The sequence below is a fragment of the Aythya marila genome (assembly GCF_965140915.1).
Source record: "Aythya marila genome assembly, chromosome: 19".
Taxonomy (NCBI): Eukaryota; Metazoa; Chordata; class Aves; order Anseriformes; family Anatidae; genus Aythya; species Aythya marila.
Window position 1 is genome coordinate 7,372,806 of NC_139060.1, and position 14,732 is coordinate 7,387,537.

The 14,732-nt window shown below is 46.7% G+C and overlaps 1 protein-coding gene across 6 annotated transcripts in view; it reads left to right on the plus strand.

Annotated features, from left to right (window-relative positions):
- Positions 1-14,732, plus strand: part of RAPGEF1 (Rap guanine nucleotide exchange factor 1) — an 85,956-nt gene that overhangs the window by 20,993 nt on the left and 50,231 nt on the right. For all 6 annotated transcript variants that reach the window (XM_082775640.1, XM_082775643.1, XM_082775641.1 and 3 more), the window contains one exon: positions 11,261-11,400. In XM_082775640.1, coding sequence (XP_082631766.1) covers positions 11,261-11,400 — 140 coding nt within the window. The remainder of the gene's footprint in view (positions 1-11,260; positions 11,401-14,732) is intronic.

Here is a 14,732-nt window from a genome sequence, read left to right on the forward strand (position 1 = left end):
GCAGTGTTTGGCTGCTTACACCCCTCTCCCACAGTACAAGACTACTGCCAAGCAGCACCCCATCTCCTCCTCTTCCTCCTCCTTTATTCCTCTTCATGTGCACACCGTGAATCGTCAGATAAGAACAGAGAAAATGTCAAGGACTGTGGGCTAGCACTGCTCCCCCCACCCTTTTCCCTTATTGCAGTGTCCTAGAGAGATACTATCCCAAGCATAAGTACTTCTTAATTCATCTGATATTAGGTAGCCATTATAAAGCTGTAAGATTTAGCTAGGCTGCCACAAAGCTTAGTCCTAGATGCTTCATACACTGCAAAATGGAATTATTAAACGTGGATCCTACCAAGTCAGTTCTTGCAGGTGGTGGTTGGCGCGTGGTTTACAGGGTTTTTTGTTGCCACGCTGCAGTGTGATTTTTGATACTTATTTTTTTTTGGCTTGTTGGCTGGGCCCAGTTGAAGGCTGCTGGTTTCTGACAGGGGAAGTACAGCTTCCCTTGGGACAGAGCTGCAGCTTGCGCGGGGTGGTCGTGCGTTATCAGATGGTGAGGTTAAACGCAGAAGGTCTGGGAGGTATTTACCCCGGTAAGAACGGCACCAGGGATGTTTTTATAAACACGCCTTTGTGTCTTTTGGAGCCCAGCTGCCACGAAACGCTAAATCCGCTGCAGAAGTCAGTATGTCACTGAATGGGTTTGACACCGAAAGAGCATGAAGTTAATCAGGCTAAAGCTCTGACAAAGCACCAGGCTTACCCCGACGGAAAGGCAAGCGCTCTCTGGACGCACTGGAGCGTAGCCCGGCCTGACCTGGGGCTGCCAGACCTCGCGCACGTCCTGGGGCCTCGTGGGCTGAAATTTCTCCTGGCAGACCGCTCCTCGCTTGCCAAATGGACCAAGTGAGCTCCCAAAATATTGCTTATTGTGCTGAAATCAGTATCGATTCACCTTTCGGCTCTGGTCAGCAGGATCGCCAGACGATCGCCTGTTTGTTTTGCGGAGACGTAAATAGCTTTGGCAGTTGTGGTTTTGCTGCTTTGTCAAAACCAACATTAAATCTAAGTACCGTAGAAAGTTATTTCTTATTTATAGATTCCTAAAGCCTCCCTGCCGCATAATGTGGGCAGGGGACTTTGAAACATGCTTTTTCACTGGATCGTGGCCTTTGAACGCGTTCGCCCTGTGGCCCCACAACAGGTACGTCCCACGGGCAGGAGCTCGCTTCTGAAACGTAATGCCCTGCTCTGCATGGGATGTGATAGCCGAGCTGGGAATTCAAGATTTATTCAGTGATAAATGAATTGTTTCAGCGTGGAGTGTGAAGAGATGCTGAGATAAGGTTCAACTTTGTCTCTGATAAAATACGGCTCTTCTTTTAGCTCCCTTTACCTATCACCCTCCTTGCTGTATGTTAGCATTAAAGGCGTTTCTTCTCGAAATGCAAGCTGACTTCCTGTATCAGTAAACTGGAAGCTCATTAAAAATTAGAAACTGGTTCTTAGTAGGGCCCACTTTTGGTAATTTCCAGGAACTGCTTAAATGCAGCCAGGGTGATTCCAAGAAATAAGGTTGCGCTGGAGCAAAGAGTTAAGCTCAGCTGTCCCCTTCTTAAGTGGGTTTTCAGACTCATCACTGCATTAGGCAACGTAATACTCAGAAATAGCTGGGAAATAGCTGCTTTTTCTTCAGCACTGAATTAACAAGTAAAATTCTAGCGAGTGTTTCCATGCTAGTGAGGCCTCAAGGCTTCAAAAGGCTTGATTGCGTTGTAGTCAGCATGTATTTCTTCAGATTCCTGCAGTGCTGCTGCTGGCACTTGTACGGATCTGTAAGGGTTTGCCTCTGCACAAGCTCGTTGTTCTCTTATCTTTTTTAAAAATATATATTTTTCTTGTTTTAAAGTCTGGATTTGCTGAGAAGACTGAGGAGAGCTGCAGGTATTTGTAGCCTTCGCTTTGAAACCTGTTATCTGTGGGAGTGATGTGAGCAGGCAGTTTTAATTCAGGCAGGGGGAGGTAGGACGAAATGGAATTGCCACCAAGAATTGTTTACTGCTGAAGAACCTTTTAATGTTTATGTGCAGTGGTGTGAAAGATGGACACCTCGCTTAGACTGCTTAAGCTCCCTTATGTTTCCTGCCACCACGGCCTAGGTATGTGCTAATCCTGCAGCTGACAAAGATGAGGGTTAGTATTTCCTCTTCCTCCTGGGCTGCTCAGTTCAATTAACATCTCGGTTTCCCTTTGCTGGAGGCACTGATGTTTCAAATTGTGCTTATAGAAGACTAAAATTTCCTACTGCCTGTAGGCAGGCAATAAAAGCCGTGGTTTGTTTGCAGATCCTATCAGGTGCAGAACCGAGGCTGTGGCCTGCAGCTCCTTAACCCTTTGTGGCAGCAGCACTACAACGGTGCGAGGGCAGCTTCTGACCCCATTGCAGCCGAAATCTCACACCTGCAGCCCTGCTCTGTCACTTTGCACGCAGGCTTGCCTCTCTGTGTGGAGACGGAGAGCTGGCCCTTTGGGGCAGCAGCACGGAGCACTTCAAAGGCGAGGGATTTGCATAGCCCTCCTGCGATGCTTTTGTGGGGTAAGCAATATGAGGGAAGTTTACACTGGTCTCGCAGCGCTGCTTCAGGAGGTGGTGCTGGCCCGGTTCCTGAAACTTCTCTCTGCCTTTCCCTCGCAGAAATGTGAGCCCCCAGCGTGGTGCGGCGGAGTTGTGCAGACTTGTTTAATCTCCCAGAACCCAGTATCTGCCTTTCAGCATCTGAGCCCCGGGGACACGGCGCCAGTCAGGACAGGGAGAAACGAGGAGTTAGCTCATCTCCTAGCGTTCATGGAAAAGAGCTTACATCACATTCTCACCTGGACTGCTGCCCTTAATCTATGGCACTCGCTAAAGAAGGAAATAAAATCGAGCGTGTTTAAGCACATATTTTCCATGTTTTGATCTTACTTCTTGAGCGCAGCCCAGAGGAGCGTGGGGAGTGCCTTTTGGGCAGTGGATAAGGTTACTCCCAAGCCTACTAGAAAACAAGGGTTAGCTTTGCAGTTCAGACCGAATGTGTAAAGAGTGTGTAATCAGAGGTCAAAAATAAAATGTCTATAATTAGCAGTGTCCAAAGCAACTGGAAATTGTGTCAGGCAGATCTGAGCCAGCTTTTCTTTTCCATCGCCTAATGAATGGGAGCTGAGGTTTCTCTCCAAGGATGAAAGAAGGCTGAGTAGTTTCCCATTCAAAACTGGTGCTGTGGGACCGATGCGAACTCAGGACTCATTTACTACCCTGTTTTTCTGCTTTTGAACCTGCGGGCAGGTTGTGAGCAATTAGGCTTTTCCCTAAAGCATCTAAAATACCAGGGTGGTTCTTGCTGTCCTGGAGAGCGCGGGTGACGACATTTTGTCACCTTGGAGATGGATAAACAGCTCCAGCAACACGGCCTTACAGCTTTTCAGGTCTGAGTTTCAAAGCTAGCAGCCGCCCGGCTGTAACACAAGTCTAGCGAAGGTTTTTTTCAATGTGGGGAAGAGTCTAAATGTAAAACAAGAAGAGGGGAGGCAGAGCTGAAGCTGGGATGGGTTGCAGGGCTTTTTGCTGGGCCGTGGCAGCAGCTGAATGGAAGGATGTAGCTGTGGCTCACACGCTCCCTGCAGCATGGAGTGACTCAGGTACTGCACACATACTTGAGCCTGCAGGGCTTTATTTTTAGCTGGCTGAATCACTGTCATGACTACAGCCTCATAAAGCCGTGAGACGAGTGGGGATGCCCACGGCCCCCATATTAAGGCATGTTTGGTGAACACAGACTCCCTTGCAACCGTTGTGATTTCTGCCTTCAGAGCTGCTTGCTGAAGTAATGCAGAATCTATGCCCTGTAGCTGGATTCTCTCTCTTTTCTTTTTTTTTTTTTTTTTTTTTTTTTTCCGATTTAAATGTTTAGTTAGCAGCCTCAGTGGTTTTTCTGCACAGACCATGGTGAGCGTGGACCCCAGCGGTCCTGTTGATGTTGGAGGCCGCTCGACTCTGGTGTTGTTTCAGTGTTGCTGGCACAGGGGAGCCACGAGTCGTGTTACCAGTGCTGTAATCCCATTAGCTCTCTCGGGCTCGCAGGGCTGTGCAAAATCAGTACTTAAATGGGAAATTACCAGCGACTCGCCAGATGCCGCACAAAGGTTTGCTAGTGATTCGGTAACCGGCAGCGTTTCTGCTTGCGAGCTGATAGGGAACCCGTCTGCTGCAGCGACTCTTTCAGATAAAGCAGAGCAGAAGCCCTGACTGCTGCTTATCAATGCATTACAGCATCTTTCAGAAAGAAGTCTCGAAGCTTTGGCGTGCTGGAGGAAACTGAACTAGAGCAGCAAAGTTCCGTTCCCATAAATTCCTTCCTTGTTCAATTAATCGTCGCTTTGTCCTTTTTTTTTCCTTTTCTTTTTTCCTGCAAACCAGTTGGGTAGCTACAATGTTTCCAGCAGCTGAAGGATTCCTAGTTTGTGCGTCTGCATGCAAGGTGATTCCTCTGTTCTGAAATATTTCAGGCTAAAAGAGGACGAGGAGGTAACCCCACGAGCTGCTCCAAACTCGCTGCTCAGTGTCTTGCGCCCTCTCTTCCTCACTGAAGATTTGCTTCCAAACATGCAGCTGGAAGGAAGAAGAGCCGTACCACTGGCACACCATAAAATTCCTGTCGTTGACTGATCCAATCCTTTCTGCTGCAGTCGGGAAACGTGGCTGAATTGATAAGCTGCCCTGCGAGCCTCCCAATTCCCTTGCAAACACTGCGAACTCTTTCCACATGAGGTTGCTGCAGCTGGAGATGTCTCATTCATGGTTGCTTAGAAAGAAAAAAAAAAAAAATCAAAATAAAAATGTGCTCTCTGACAAATAAAAATGTTTTGCTTCCTCTGGAGGCCCCAGAGGGCGGCATAAAAAATAATGAAGGCTGTGAGTCACTGAGCAGAGCCTGGCCAGCTGAGAGGGAACTGAGCCTCCCTTTTCCATAGAAGTTTGTGTGCTGTCATTGCACATCATTAATGCTCGCTGGTTTATGCTCATTCACTGTAATGTTGCCAAAAAAGAAAAAAGGGCAGTCGGTCTTTCCGCTTCCAAACGCTGGCTGCTTCGAAGGTGACGTGATGTTAAAGGAAAAGTTTCTCCAGCACTCGAGAGCCATTGTTTGATTCTCAGGCTGCCCCTCCTCTGCCGTTTTCCTCCAAAACCTGGCCGCTCTCCTAGCAAACAAATTCCCTGGAGGGGGCCTTGGAGCAGCTCACGGCCAGCTCCACCTAGGGTACAAAGGTTAGGGTGGGCACGCTTCCTGATTGACACGGGACCCTCCCTTTTTTTTTTTTTTTCTTTCTTTCTGAATCCCTTACCAGGTCTTTTTTGTCTCTGGATAAATTCTCTAACAGAATATTGAAATTCTCTGTCTTCTCTGTGTTCAGGATCTCAGCTCATCCTTTTGAGAGCGCACAGCATTACGCAAGTGCTGCGTATCAGCATCTTTAGGCTTCTAACCCATCCCTAGGACTTCTGAGAAGGGGGGCGTGAAATGAGGCAGAAAGCTGATGGAGGACTGAGCTATGCAGGGCAGGTGCAAAAGCCAAGAGCGTGCTTGGGGTTCCCCTCCTTTTCTGCTCCTTTCACCCTTGGAGGCCTCGTGCTTCCTCTCCGTCATCGTACACACGCGGTGACAGCCTGGGACTTCTTGCCTCAAGAAAGACAGAGATGCCCTCCACCACGAAAGGACTGGAAAAGGGCCCCTGCCATAGCCCTGCCTTGTCCACAGCACGCCGATGAGCTTCGGGTCCATCCTTCTGCCAGTTCCTCTGCAGAGGGGCTCAGCTGCTGGAGGATGCTCGAGGAGTTTCTGGTTAGAGCAACATTTCTGCACAGCTCAGAGGCTTCGGGTTTCCTTTATTTGTTCTTATTTTAGTGTTTGCATTACTGGAGAGCTTTCAGTTAGGGCAAAGGCCCCACAGCTCTGTGTACTTACAAGTGCCCACTAGATAAGCCCTTTGCTTAGAGCAAAGGTGGAAGGAAGGTGGCTGGGAAATCCAGTGATACTCATCTAAGATCTTTACAGATCCATGCTTTGCAGTATATTTTGCATTTACGGTCAGTAGCTCTTATCTGTCTGTTGTGAACTGGTTGTCCTCTTGTTTTCCTGGCAGCAGAATTGGGTCTGGAGGGGCAGGAACCCGTTCCCATCGCTGCTGCCTCGTCGGTAGCGCCGCAGCACCAAGTGGGCAGGCTCAGCAGAAAGGTCGTTTTCAACTCTCTCATTATTTTTCCCTTTTGCTTCTGAACCCTTAAAGTCCCTGTCATCGAGGGTTTAGTTGAAGCCTTGCAACTTGCCTTTTGTCTTCCACAAATGATCGAGCTGTGCCCAGGGGAACAAATGCCATTTTAATGGGCATTGTTGTGTAATTCATTACGTAAGTCACCTCTGTGTTCAAAGGACTCGTGGCACAAATGGCAGGAGCGCTTGATTAAAAATGTGCACAATAGCTTCATTACGACACTGGGAGAGATGTTCTCTGTTATTTTTAATCTGATAGCTTTTAAATATGTGCATCCAGCAGAGACCCAAATGGCCTTTAAAAAGGGAACCATTTGTGGGATAAGATTTTAGACTACTTCGTTCTTTCCAACGAGCCTGGAGAATCAGTGCAAGCTGGAAAATGAACTTTAATCCTTTTTTAAGGTTTTGTGTCCTCTAAAGCCTCACGATTTCTGTATGTGAGCAAATAGAGAGAGAAGGTGGAGGGTTTTGTTTTTCAGGTGAGGGATAGCTATGATCCTGTATTCTGTAGCTTAAGAAAAACACTGCATTTTCTATATATTCAATATGATGCCAATACCACCCAAGTTGAGCTGTTAAAAGGCACATCCATGCAGGTGCAGCCTGCCTGTCATCGAGCAGTGCTGTAGTAACACAAACCTTACCAAGAAGCCCAGAAGCAGACAAGGGGCTTTGCTCGTCCACCTCTGCAAGCTCCCATCAGATGGGGCAGCGCTCGCAGCTCGGGCAGGAGGTGGCCGGGAAAGTCTGCAGTGCCTGAGCTCTGCACGGCGCTGAACTTTCAGTTTGACTTCAAAGTAAGTAATACGCTGCCAGGCCAGGCTGGTGGAATTCACCATGAGTGTTTTGTCTTCATTTTGGTGTTCTTTCGAACCCAAGTGGGAAACAACCACTTCGCCATGGTGGCAGTGGTGTAGCCGTTGGGCTTTGACCTGCCAGCCTTCCCCTAAGCACTCCGGTTTCTTCACACGTAAGCTGGTTCATCCGCCTTCCCTCGTGCCCCTTAACCCCCTACCGCTTGAAATCTCTGGTTATTCATCCTCAGGCCAAGCTCTCAGCAAACCAAGGGGCAGCACGGCTGCATTGTGGCGGATGGAGCTGCGTATCCCTGCCTTCCCTTGGTGGGAAGGCCACGTCGAGCCGAGGCATGGAGCAAGGCTTCTCGTGTGTGTGCCCACCTCGGGGACACGAGCTTTGAGCCCAGCGAGGCCGTGACTCAACAGCTGGAGCGCGTTCAAACCCAGCAGAGCAGGAGCCTCATTAACAGGGAGGTGGAATTAGCCGTGAAATGGGTGACGTATGAAAACTCCCGGTCAGAAATAAGACACTCAAATCCGTAGTAAAGTGATTTTGAAGGGATTTTTATTCTCCAGTGGTGTGTGGCAGCAAAGCATCCAGACATGACATACGAGGGGATGGAAAGTCAGCGATTGCTTTGAGACAGAAAGGCTTTGATGCAGCATTTTCTTTTTTTTCCCCTATTCCAGCTGAAATCACCGCATCCAGCTTATTACCCTGTCTCTTCCCATTCATCTTACCAATGTTTGGACTTTTCAGAGAAGTACAGGTACCCTACTTCTGCAGCCCAGAAAGGAGAAAGAGGAGCTCAGAAGGTGGTGCTGGAATTCAGTGAAACGCTGCTGGGTATCCATCAACAGGAGAAGGGAGTAGTACGACAGTGATTTCTGACGGGCAGGCTGCCGAGCTCAGGAGCAACCTCAGGGCTGCATTGAGAGCCTGCTTCTTGCAGGCTGGCAGGAAGGTGCAGAGGGACAGGACAAGCATTTTGAGCACTGCCATGGCTCTGGTTTCTTCTTCTCTGTGTACGTTATCACATTTTTGGATCAGTGAAGGCAGGCTGCGCTGCTTGAACTTTTCACTGGGCAGACGTAGGACATGTTACATACTTATATGGGACATGGTGCACAGAAAGTGAGCTTCTCAGAGCAAACCAGTGCAACGGTAACGAATCTAAAAAGTCTTTCACAGCTGTGCTTCTTGCTTTTTTTCATCTGTAAAAGCTTTGGTCACTTTCACCTTTAATCTAGAATACATTCTTATTTCAGCGTGACTTCTCTTTTATACCGCTTCATCCAATTTCATTAAAATGCAAATTCTGTTCCTAGTGCTTGAATGATGTATCTGCTTGAAAGCCTTAAAGCCCATCACGCTGAATGTCTGTTGGCATTCAGTGAATATCATCACAGGAGCTCCGCAGCTTGGCTCTTGAATATCGGAAGAGGGACCAGGGACTGCGGCGTGATTTTGATGTTTGGAAATGGAGAGATTCTGCGCCAGAGTCACTGACTCACTCTGTGCTCTGTTTAGACAAGTTGCTTCACCTTTGCGCCTGCTTCCCATCTGCAGAATAAGGTTAAGACCCAACTGTTTGAGGGTGAAATAGATACGTTTGCAATGTGCTTGGAACAAGAAGAGCGCTATTTTAAGTGCTATGTGCAATTGAGTGTAAGAGCATATTGGTTGTGACTCATTTGTTTAACTACAAGTGCATCAGAAACTTATGAGCAGATGAGATCTGGAAAATGCCTATTGTAGATGGAAAGACGGTAGTAAAAAGCTGTGTGAACGTGTGATCGTCGAAGCAGGTCTTCATAGGGCTGTTCACACAATAACCTTTATTATTTCACAAATGTCAGCTGTTTTACTTCATTAGTACTATTTTAGGAAGTTCCCATTCTGCTCCAGCCACTTGTTCCTGTCCTTGCTCTGTAGATCTGTGTCCCCTCGGAGCACAGCCATGCAAATGATTCAGCACTGGATGTGGCAGAAAAGTAAAGAGGGCTAAGGGCAGTGGTCAGGCTGCTGTCAGCAGAAGAGAAACTTTCTTCACTGACAAGACGTTGCCTTTTTGAGGTGCCTCACTGTGCACTCTTACTGCTTGAACTGCTCGTGTGCTGCCAAAGTTGGGGAGAGATGTCTGGTGGGAAAGAGAAATGGAAATTGCAGCCTTCTGAAATCTTCTTCCCTTCCTAATTTCTTGTCTCTCCAAGGCTAAATTATCACCGTAAGCAACCAAGGGTTTTGTAGGTACTGAGTATTGTCTTACTCAGACAGTTTGGAGCTCACTGCTGTCCGTGGAGGAGCCAGACACAATTTGTTGTCTTTTCCCTGTAGATTAATTATTGTAATTGCCAGTCCTTTTAAAAATAAAGTCTGAGCCATGACTACTTTTGGCAAGCATGCATACCTGCATGTGTATAGCAATTCTCACATGACGTACCAAATAAATCCTTTTTTATTATGGAGCACGAGAGCATTATCGCAGCAGCCAGGGGCTGTTTTCAGTGGTGACCTTCAACACTGTGGAGCCAGAGAGGTTTTAAAGGTTTGGAGATCCCCTTGAGGATGTAAAGCAATGACGTAAATCGTTGCTAAGTTAGGGTGCCAGCTGCTGCCCGTGATTCTTCAGAGGCCAATTGATACGTCTGGGTTTATCTGCAGTGACCAAGGTTTTTAGTGCCTCCCTCCCCGGTGCATTAAACGGGACTTTATGGTACAAAGAAAACTTGGAGAACCCTGTAAATGGAGAGCAGGTCTGCAGCCAGACTGGGTTATAAATGGTGCTGATGCAGCTTTCCATTAATAGCACGGCTGAAAAAGTTTGATGCAGAGGAGCCGACTGACTGGAGTTTTGGCTGCAGTGAGGGTGTTAATAGTAGGGTCTTAACACCCTATCGGGAAAACACGTTTAAAGGGAGACAAGCGCCGGTTCCTTCCTTCAAGCTGTGGTTAGGTAAATTCTGAGTATTAGGAGTGGTGCTCGCGCTGGTGTGGTATTTAGCTGCTGGGTGCTAGGTTTGACTCAGCAGCCTTCTCTGCTTGCAGGCTGCATGCTAACGAGGTGGTGCAGTGCTGCGTCCAGCGGCTCTGCTGCTTTGACTCAGTACGGGCAGCACAGTCAATTCCCAAATAATGCAAAAAGAAAAATGAAACGTGCAGCAAAACTGCTTACTTTTCTCGATAATGTAGTTAAAGATAAGTTCAGTTCTGTTGAATTATCTGGGTCACTAGAGAGCAATTTAAACCTTCATTTATTAAAGTGCTGTTTGCTTAAAATACATTTGTAATTGCTCTGTACAAGGCAGCATGGTTTTATTTAGCTTGCTGGCTGAACAGATAAAAATACATTGCAACAGTAAGCCTGCATGTGGCACGACTGCGAACCTTTGAGACTTCTGCTTTCAGATGATCAGAAACCCTTGAAAATAGGATCTTCAGAAGCTCTGAGCAGTCCTGTAATTAAGCTTCTTCGGGGATGCACCAGCGCCAAAGTGCTTCCTTCTGTTCTCGTGGTTTGTGCGGGTACTTCTGGTGCGAAATCCACCATGAGTGACAGGGGCTGGTGTTTTTGCTCAGATATTTCATCGAGCCCCAACCAAACAGTGCTACCAAGCGGGTGGAGCTAGGGACCAGCAGCCTGGGAAGGGTGTGAGGTCGGACGGTGCTTTCCTTTCCTGAAGCTGCCTGTGTGGCCAGGGTGGTTCCTGACCCCGCGAGCAGGAGCTCAGGCAGCCCAGGTTCTTCCCCTGCTGTGTCAACAAGCCACTTCATCCCCTTGACTTAGCATCCTCATCTGCAAAAGAAGGACAGTGATTACCTCCTTTGTGAAGTACTCTGGGACCTGCTGGAGATAAGTGCTGTTCAGAGAGGAGTTTTTCCTTCTCTCTCCAAGGCGCAGAGCAATAGCAAGCCTGCTGTTCCTGCCTTGGCACTTCAGCCTTGCTGCCTCCGAGGGGAAGCAGGAAATGGTGGTGATATTGTGGTTGGAAACATAATAAAGAGCCACAATTATTTTTTTTTTTATCCTGTTCCACTCAATAAATTTACATGGTTGCAATGTTTTTCGTAGGCTGGTTTCCCAGATAATGCTGTAGCACAATTTCCCTGTTTTCAACAACTTCACCCTAATCCAGTAACGCATTTCTGTGTCTTTCTAGATTCTGAGCGTTCCCATCTCTCCTCGTTCACTATGAAGTTGAAGGGCAAGTTTCATTCACCAAAGATAAAGAGGACCCCTTCAAAGAAAGGAAAGCAAGCTGACCTGACAGTGAAAACACCAGAGAAGTCAGCGAACAAAGTAAGCAGATGAAGGACATATTCTGTTAGCCTTGCTGGTTTCTTGCTTGCTGATACTCAGTTTATCAAAATCTGCAGCCCTGCTTTCAGCGTGTGACTGTCCCATGCAGAATTCTGCAGATATGTCGGGGAACTTCAGGGTTACTTTACGGTTAGTTACAAACTATGCAATAAGAGACGTATTTTCCTTTTTTGAGATGCTGACGAGACCTCCTTCCATCATTATTTAAACATCTCCTTATGGAATGCAGCTTAATGCCTGACATCCTCCCAGCATGCACACCCTATGATTATTCTTACAGCTTCCAAATGACTGCCTGGTTTTGGGGCGTGATCCTTTAAAAAACCCCAAACCTAGGTGAGCAAATCCTTGAAGCTCGTCCAGAGACGTGTGCAATCTCTGATGACGTTAGCAGGGAGAGTCAACCAGGCGCATCGAAGGAGCAGCTGATTCCAGCACGCTGGTCCTCACGTCCAACATACTTCACGCCCTGTAGGAGCTGAGGGCTGAGCACTCCTTCCCAGCACAAACCTATCAGCGTTATCTCCTCTGCCGTTGTGACCCGATTGCATAGACTGGAGGCTCTCTCCGTAACAGTACTGTTGCAGTCAGTTTTCAAGCATAAATCTAAGCCAAAAGTTAAGAACAGTCGAGGTTATTTATGATAATTCAGGATCTTTCCCAGTTGTTGTTGAAAGCCTCATCCAATGTGCAGCGCCAGACGTGCAAACTTTTTTAGTTTATCTCTGCTGAGGATTGTTGTAGTGCTGTTGCGAGCAGTCAGCGAGATACAGTTATCTGACACTGTGCGATGTGCTTAACACCCAGCGGAATGGCTGCAGGGCTTCCCAGCCCTATTCTGCGCCATCGTAGGGGAGATGATGAGGCTTTTATTTTCCACACTGTAGTTTGTACCCCAGGAGGCAACAGGTATGCTTTCCAGGGAGCTGAGCACCTTGCTTTGCCCCACTGAACTCCTGCCAAGAAACATTAAAAAAAATCTGTGAGTTCTGTTTGAAGGCTTTTAAGTCCAACAATATTTCAGGACAGTATGTTGAGATCAGTTCAGAGGCGTACCATAGAATCACAGAATTTCTAGGTTGGAAGAGACCTCAAGATCATCGAGTCCAACCTCTGACCTAACGCTAGCAGTCCCCACTAAACCATATCCCTAAGCTCTACATCTAAACGTCTTTTGAAGACTTCCAGGGATGATGTAGAACATATTTCTGTTCTGCCAATGTGTTGTACTGTTTTACTGGGAAGTTTTCTCCCAGTGTTCTTTTTATTGATTGATTCACTGAAATGCTTGTGGAGGATGCATTGTTTTTTTTTCCTCTAAATTGATGTGTGATCAAAAATGAAATAAATTTAAATTAAATGCTGTTTTCAAAATGCGATTCTATAGCAAATATGTAGTGGCGTGTTAATTAAAGGCAAAGCTTTTGCTTTTCTTTCTTTCCTATAATAAACAGTGTAAGATAGATGACTAATAAAGCATGCTGAATATGTAGAACCTTTTTTTAATGTACAGAATGGGATTTTTTAATTGGAAAATAAAACACTTGAAATATTTTTTATTATTGCAGACAATTATTTAAGCTGTATACACTTTGTCCTGTGAAATATTGTTGATTCCTGGCTTATTCCATATCTATTTTAATAGCCACTGTCCAGCTAATCAGTTAGCTGGAAATAGTCAGCTCATTAGCTTTGTGTGGAGGGAGTGGGGAAGAGGATATGCCTGGATTGTCACCAGGGTCTCTCACTTGTGTACAAAGATTGGTTGATAAATAGGAGATTTTGTGTCAGAAGACACACTTGGTACGCTAAATAATCATCCTTTCCTCCCTCTCGAGTGCTAGGTGCTATTTTTATACTCCTGAAGTAGATAATCACTCTAGAAATAGCAATACTAAAAATTAATGTAAAATCACTACTTGTAACGTGAAGGTTATGCTCAGCACGCACACACCTCTTCTCCTCTTCCCCTTTATACCTCTACATGGGGAAAATAAAGGGATTTTTTTCCAGACCCTCCTTTTTTGGGCCATGTCTTTGATTCTTATCTGAGGGCATACTGGAGGAACAGTAGTGTCCTTCAACACTACATACAAAGTTATAATAGGATTTTCACTGCCAAAGTCTAGGGAAAAAATGGACTTTTCCTGCTTTTATAAGCAGTTGCATTCCATACGGCTCACTGTAACCCTTCTGTATCTCATCCCCGATGCATTTGTAATGTTTTTTTAAGGGAAACCTTTCAAAATCAGGCAGAAATACCTAACTGTGTCAGACAGGCAGGGAAGTGGGGAGGAGATGCTGCTTTGCCTGAACATTACATTTATCTCATTTAATTCCCCAGAGGGTCATTGCTGAATCCCACATGGCTCCCACAGTTACAGAGCTGCTCTGTCGTGGCGATAAGTTAGCTACTGAGGCAAGTTCATCTCTGCTGGGGAATTAAACAAGAGATCATCCCGGGTTTTCTCACCGACCCAGAAGGATTCCATCCCACGTTTACTTTGGCTTTAGGGGCACACTGCAATGTTTGGTGGAAGATCTTGGTATCATTACCCTTGTGAGATACTCCCATCCTGGTGGATTACTGTTCCCGTTTCTAGAGTTATTGCTGTTATTCTCAGGCCTTGGTGAGCCTGAACAGTGCTGAACACCAGAAACTTCAGCCTCAAAGATAAATACACGTTGATTTTGCTGAGCTCTGTAATAGAAGCTGCAGTTCTGAGTGGGGTATGCCAGATTTTTTGTATGATTACGTGTGTGTGTATTCACACATACCTATGAGGCCTTTGGACCTCAGAAGGGGATTCATAAAAAGCACTCCTCTAGGCTTGCTAACAAAAAAGCTAGCAGGAAAGTCATGAAAAATGGGCTGTCCCCCGAGCAGTGTCCGGTGGCTGGAGTTGCACACCTTGATGCGCTCAGCAGAACGCTTTGTGTTTCCACTTGTCATTCGCAGCCCTGAGTTATCAAGAGCCAGGCCCATCCCTGCTATGCTCTAGGAGAGTGTTTAAGCTATTAAGTCACAAGCCTTTCTGCAGGAAACAGTTGTTGAATGAATGCATAAACATTAATCAGAGCAGGAACTGCGATCCCCATTTTTTCACTTCTGTTTGAGAGCTCTGACCACTGGCCCACAGGCGTGCAGCTCATGGACTATACAGGCTCTCCCATCCCTCAAGTCTGCAGTCATTTCACACAAAGTGCCTCTCCATATCCTAGAATGGGCTGTGCAGTGGTGAGGGCACACACCTGAAGAATGGGAGATGGGATTTTTGACATCAGCAGCTTGCCAGGATGCTCCTCAGCAG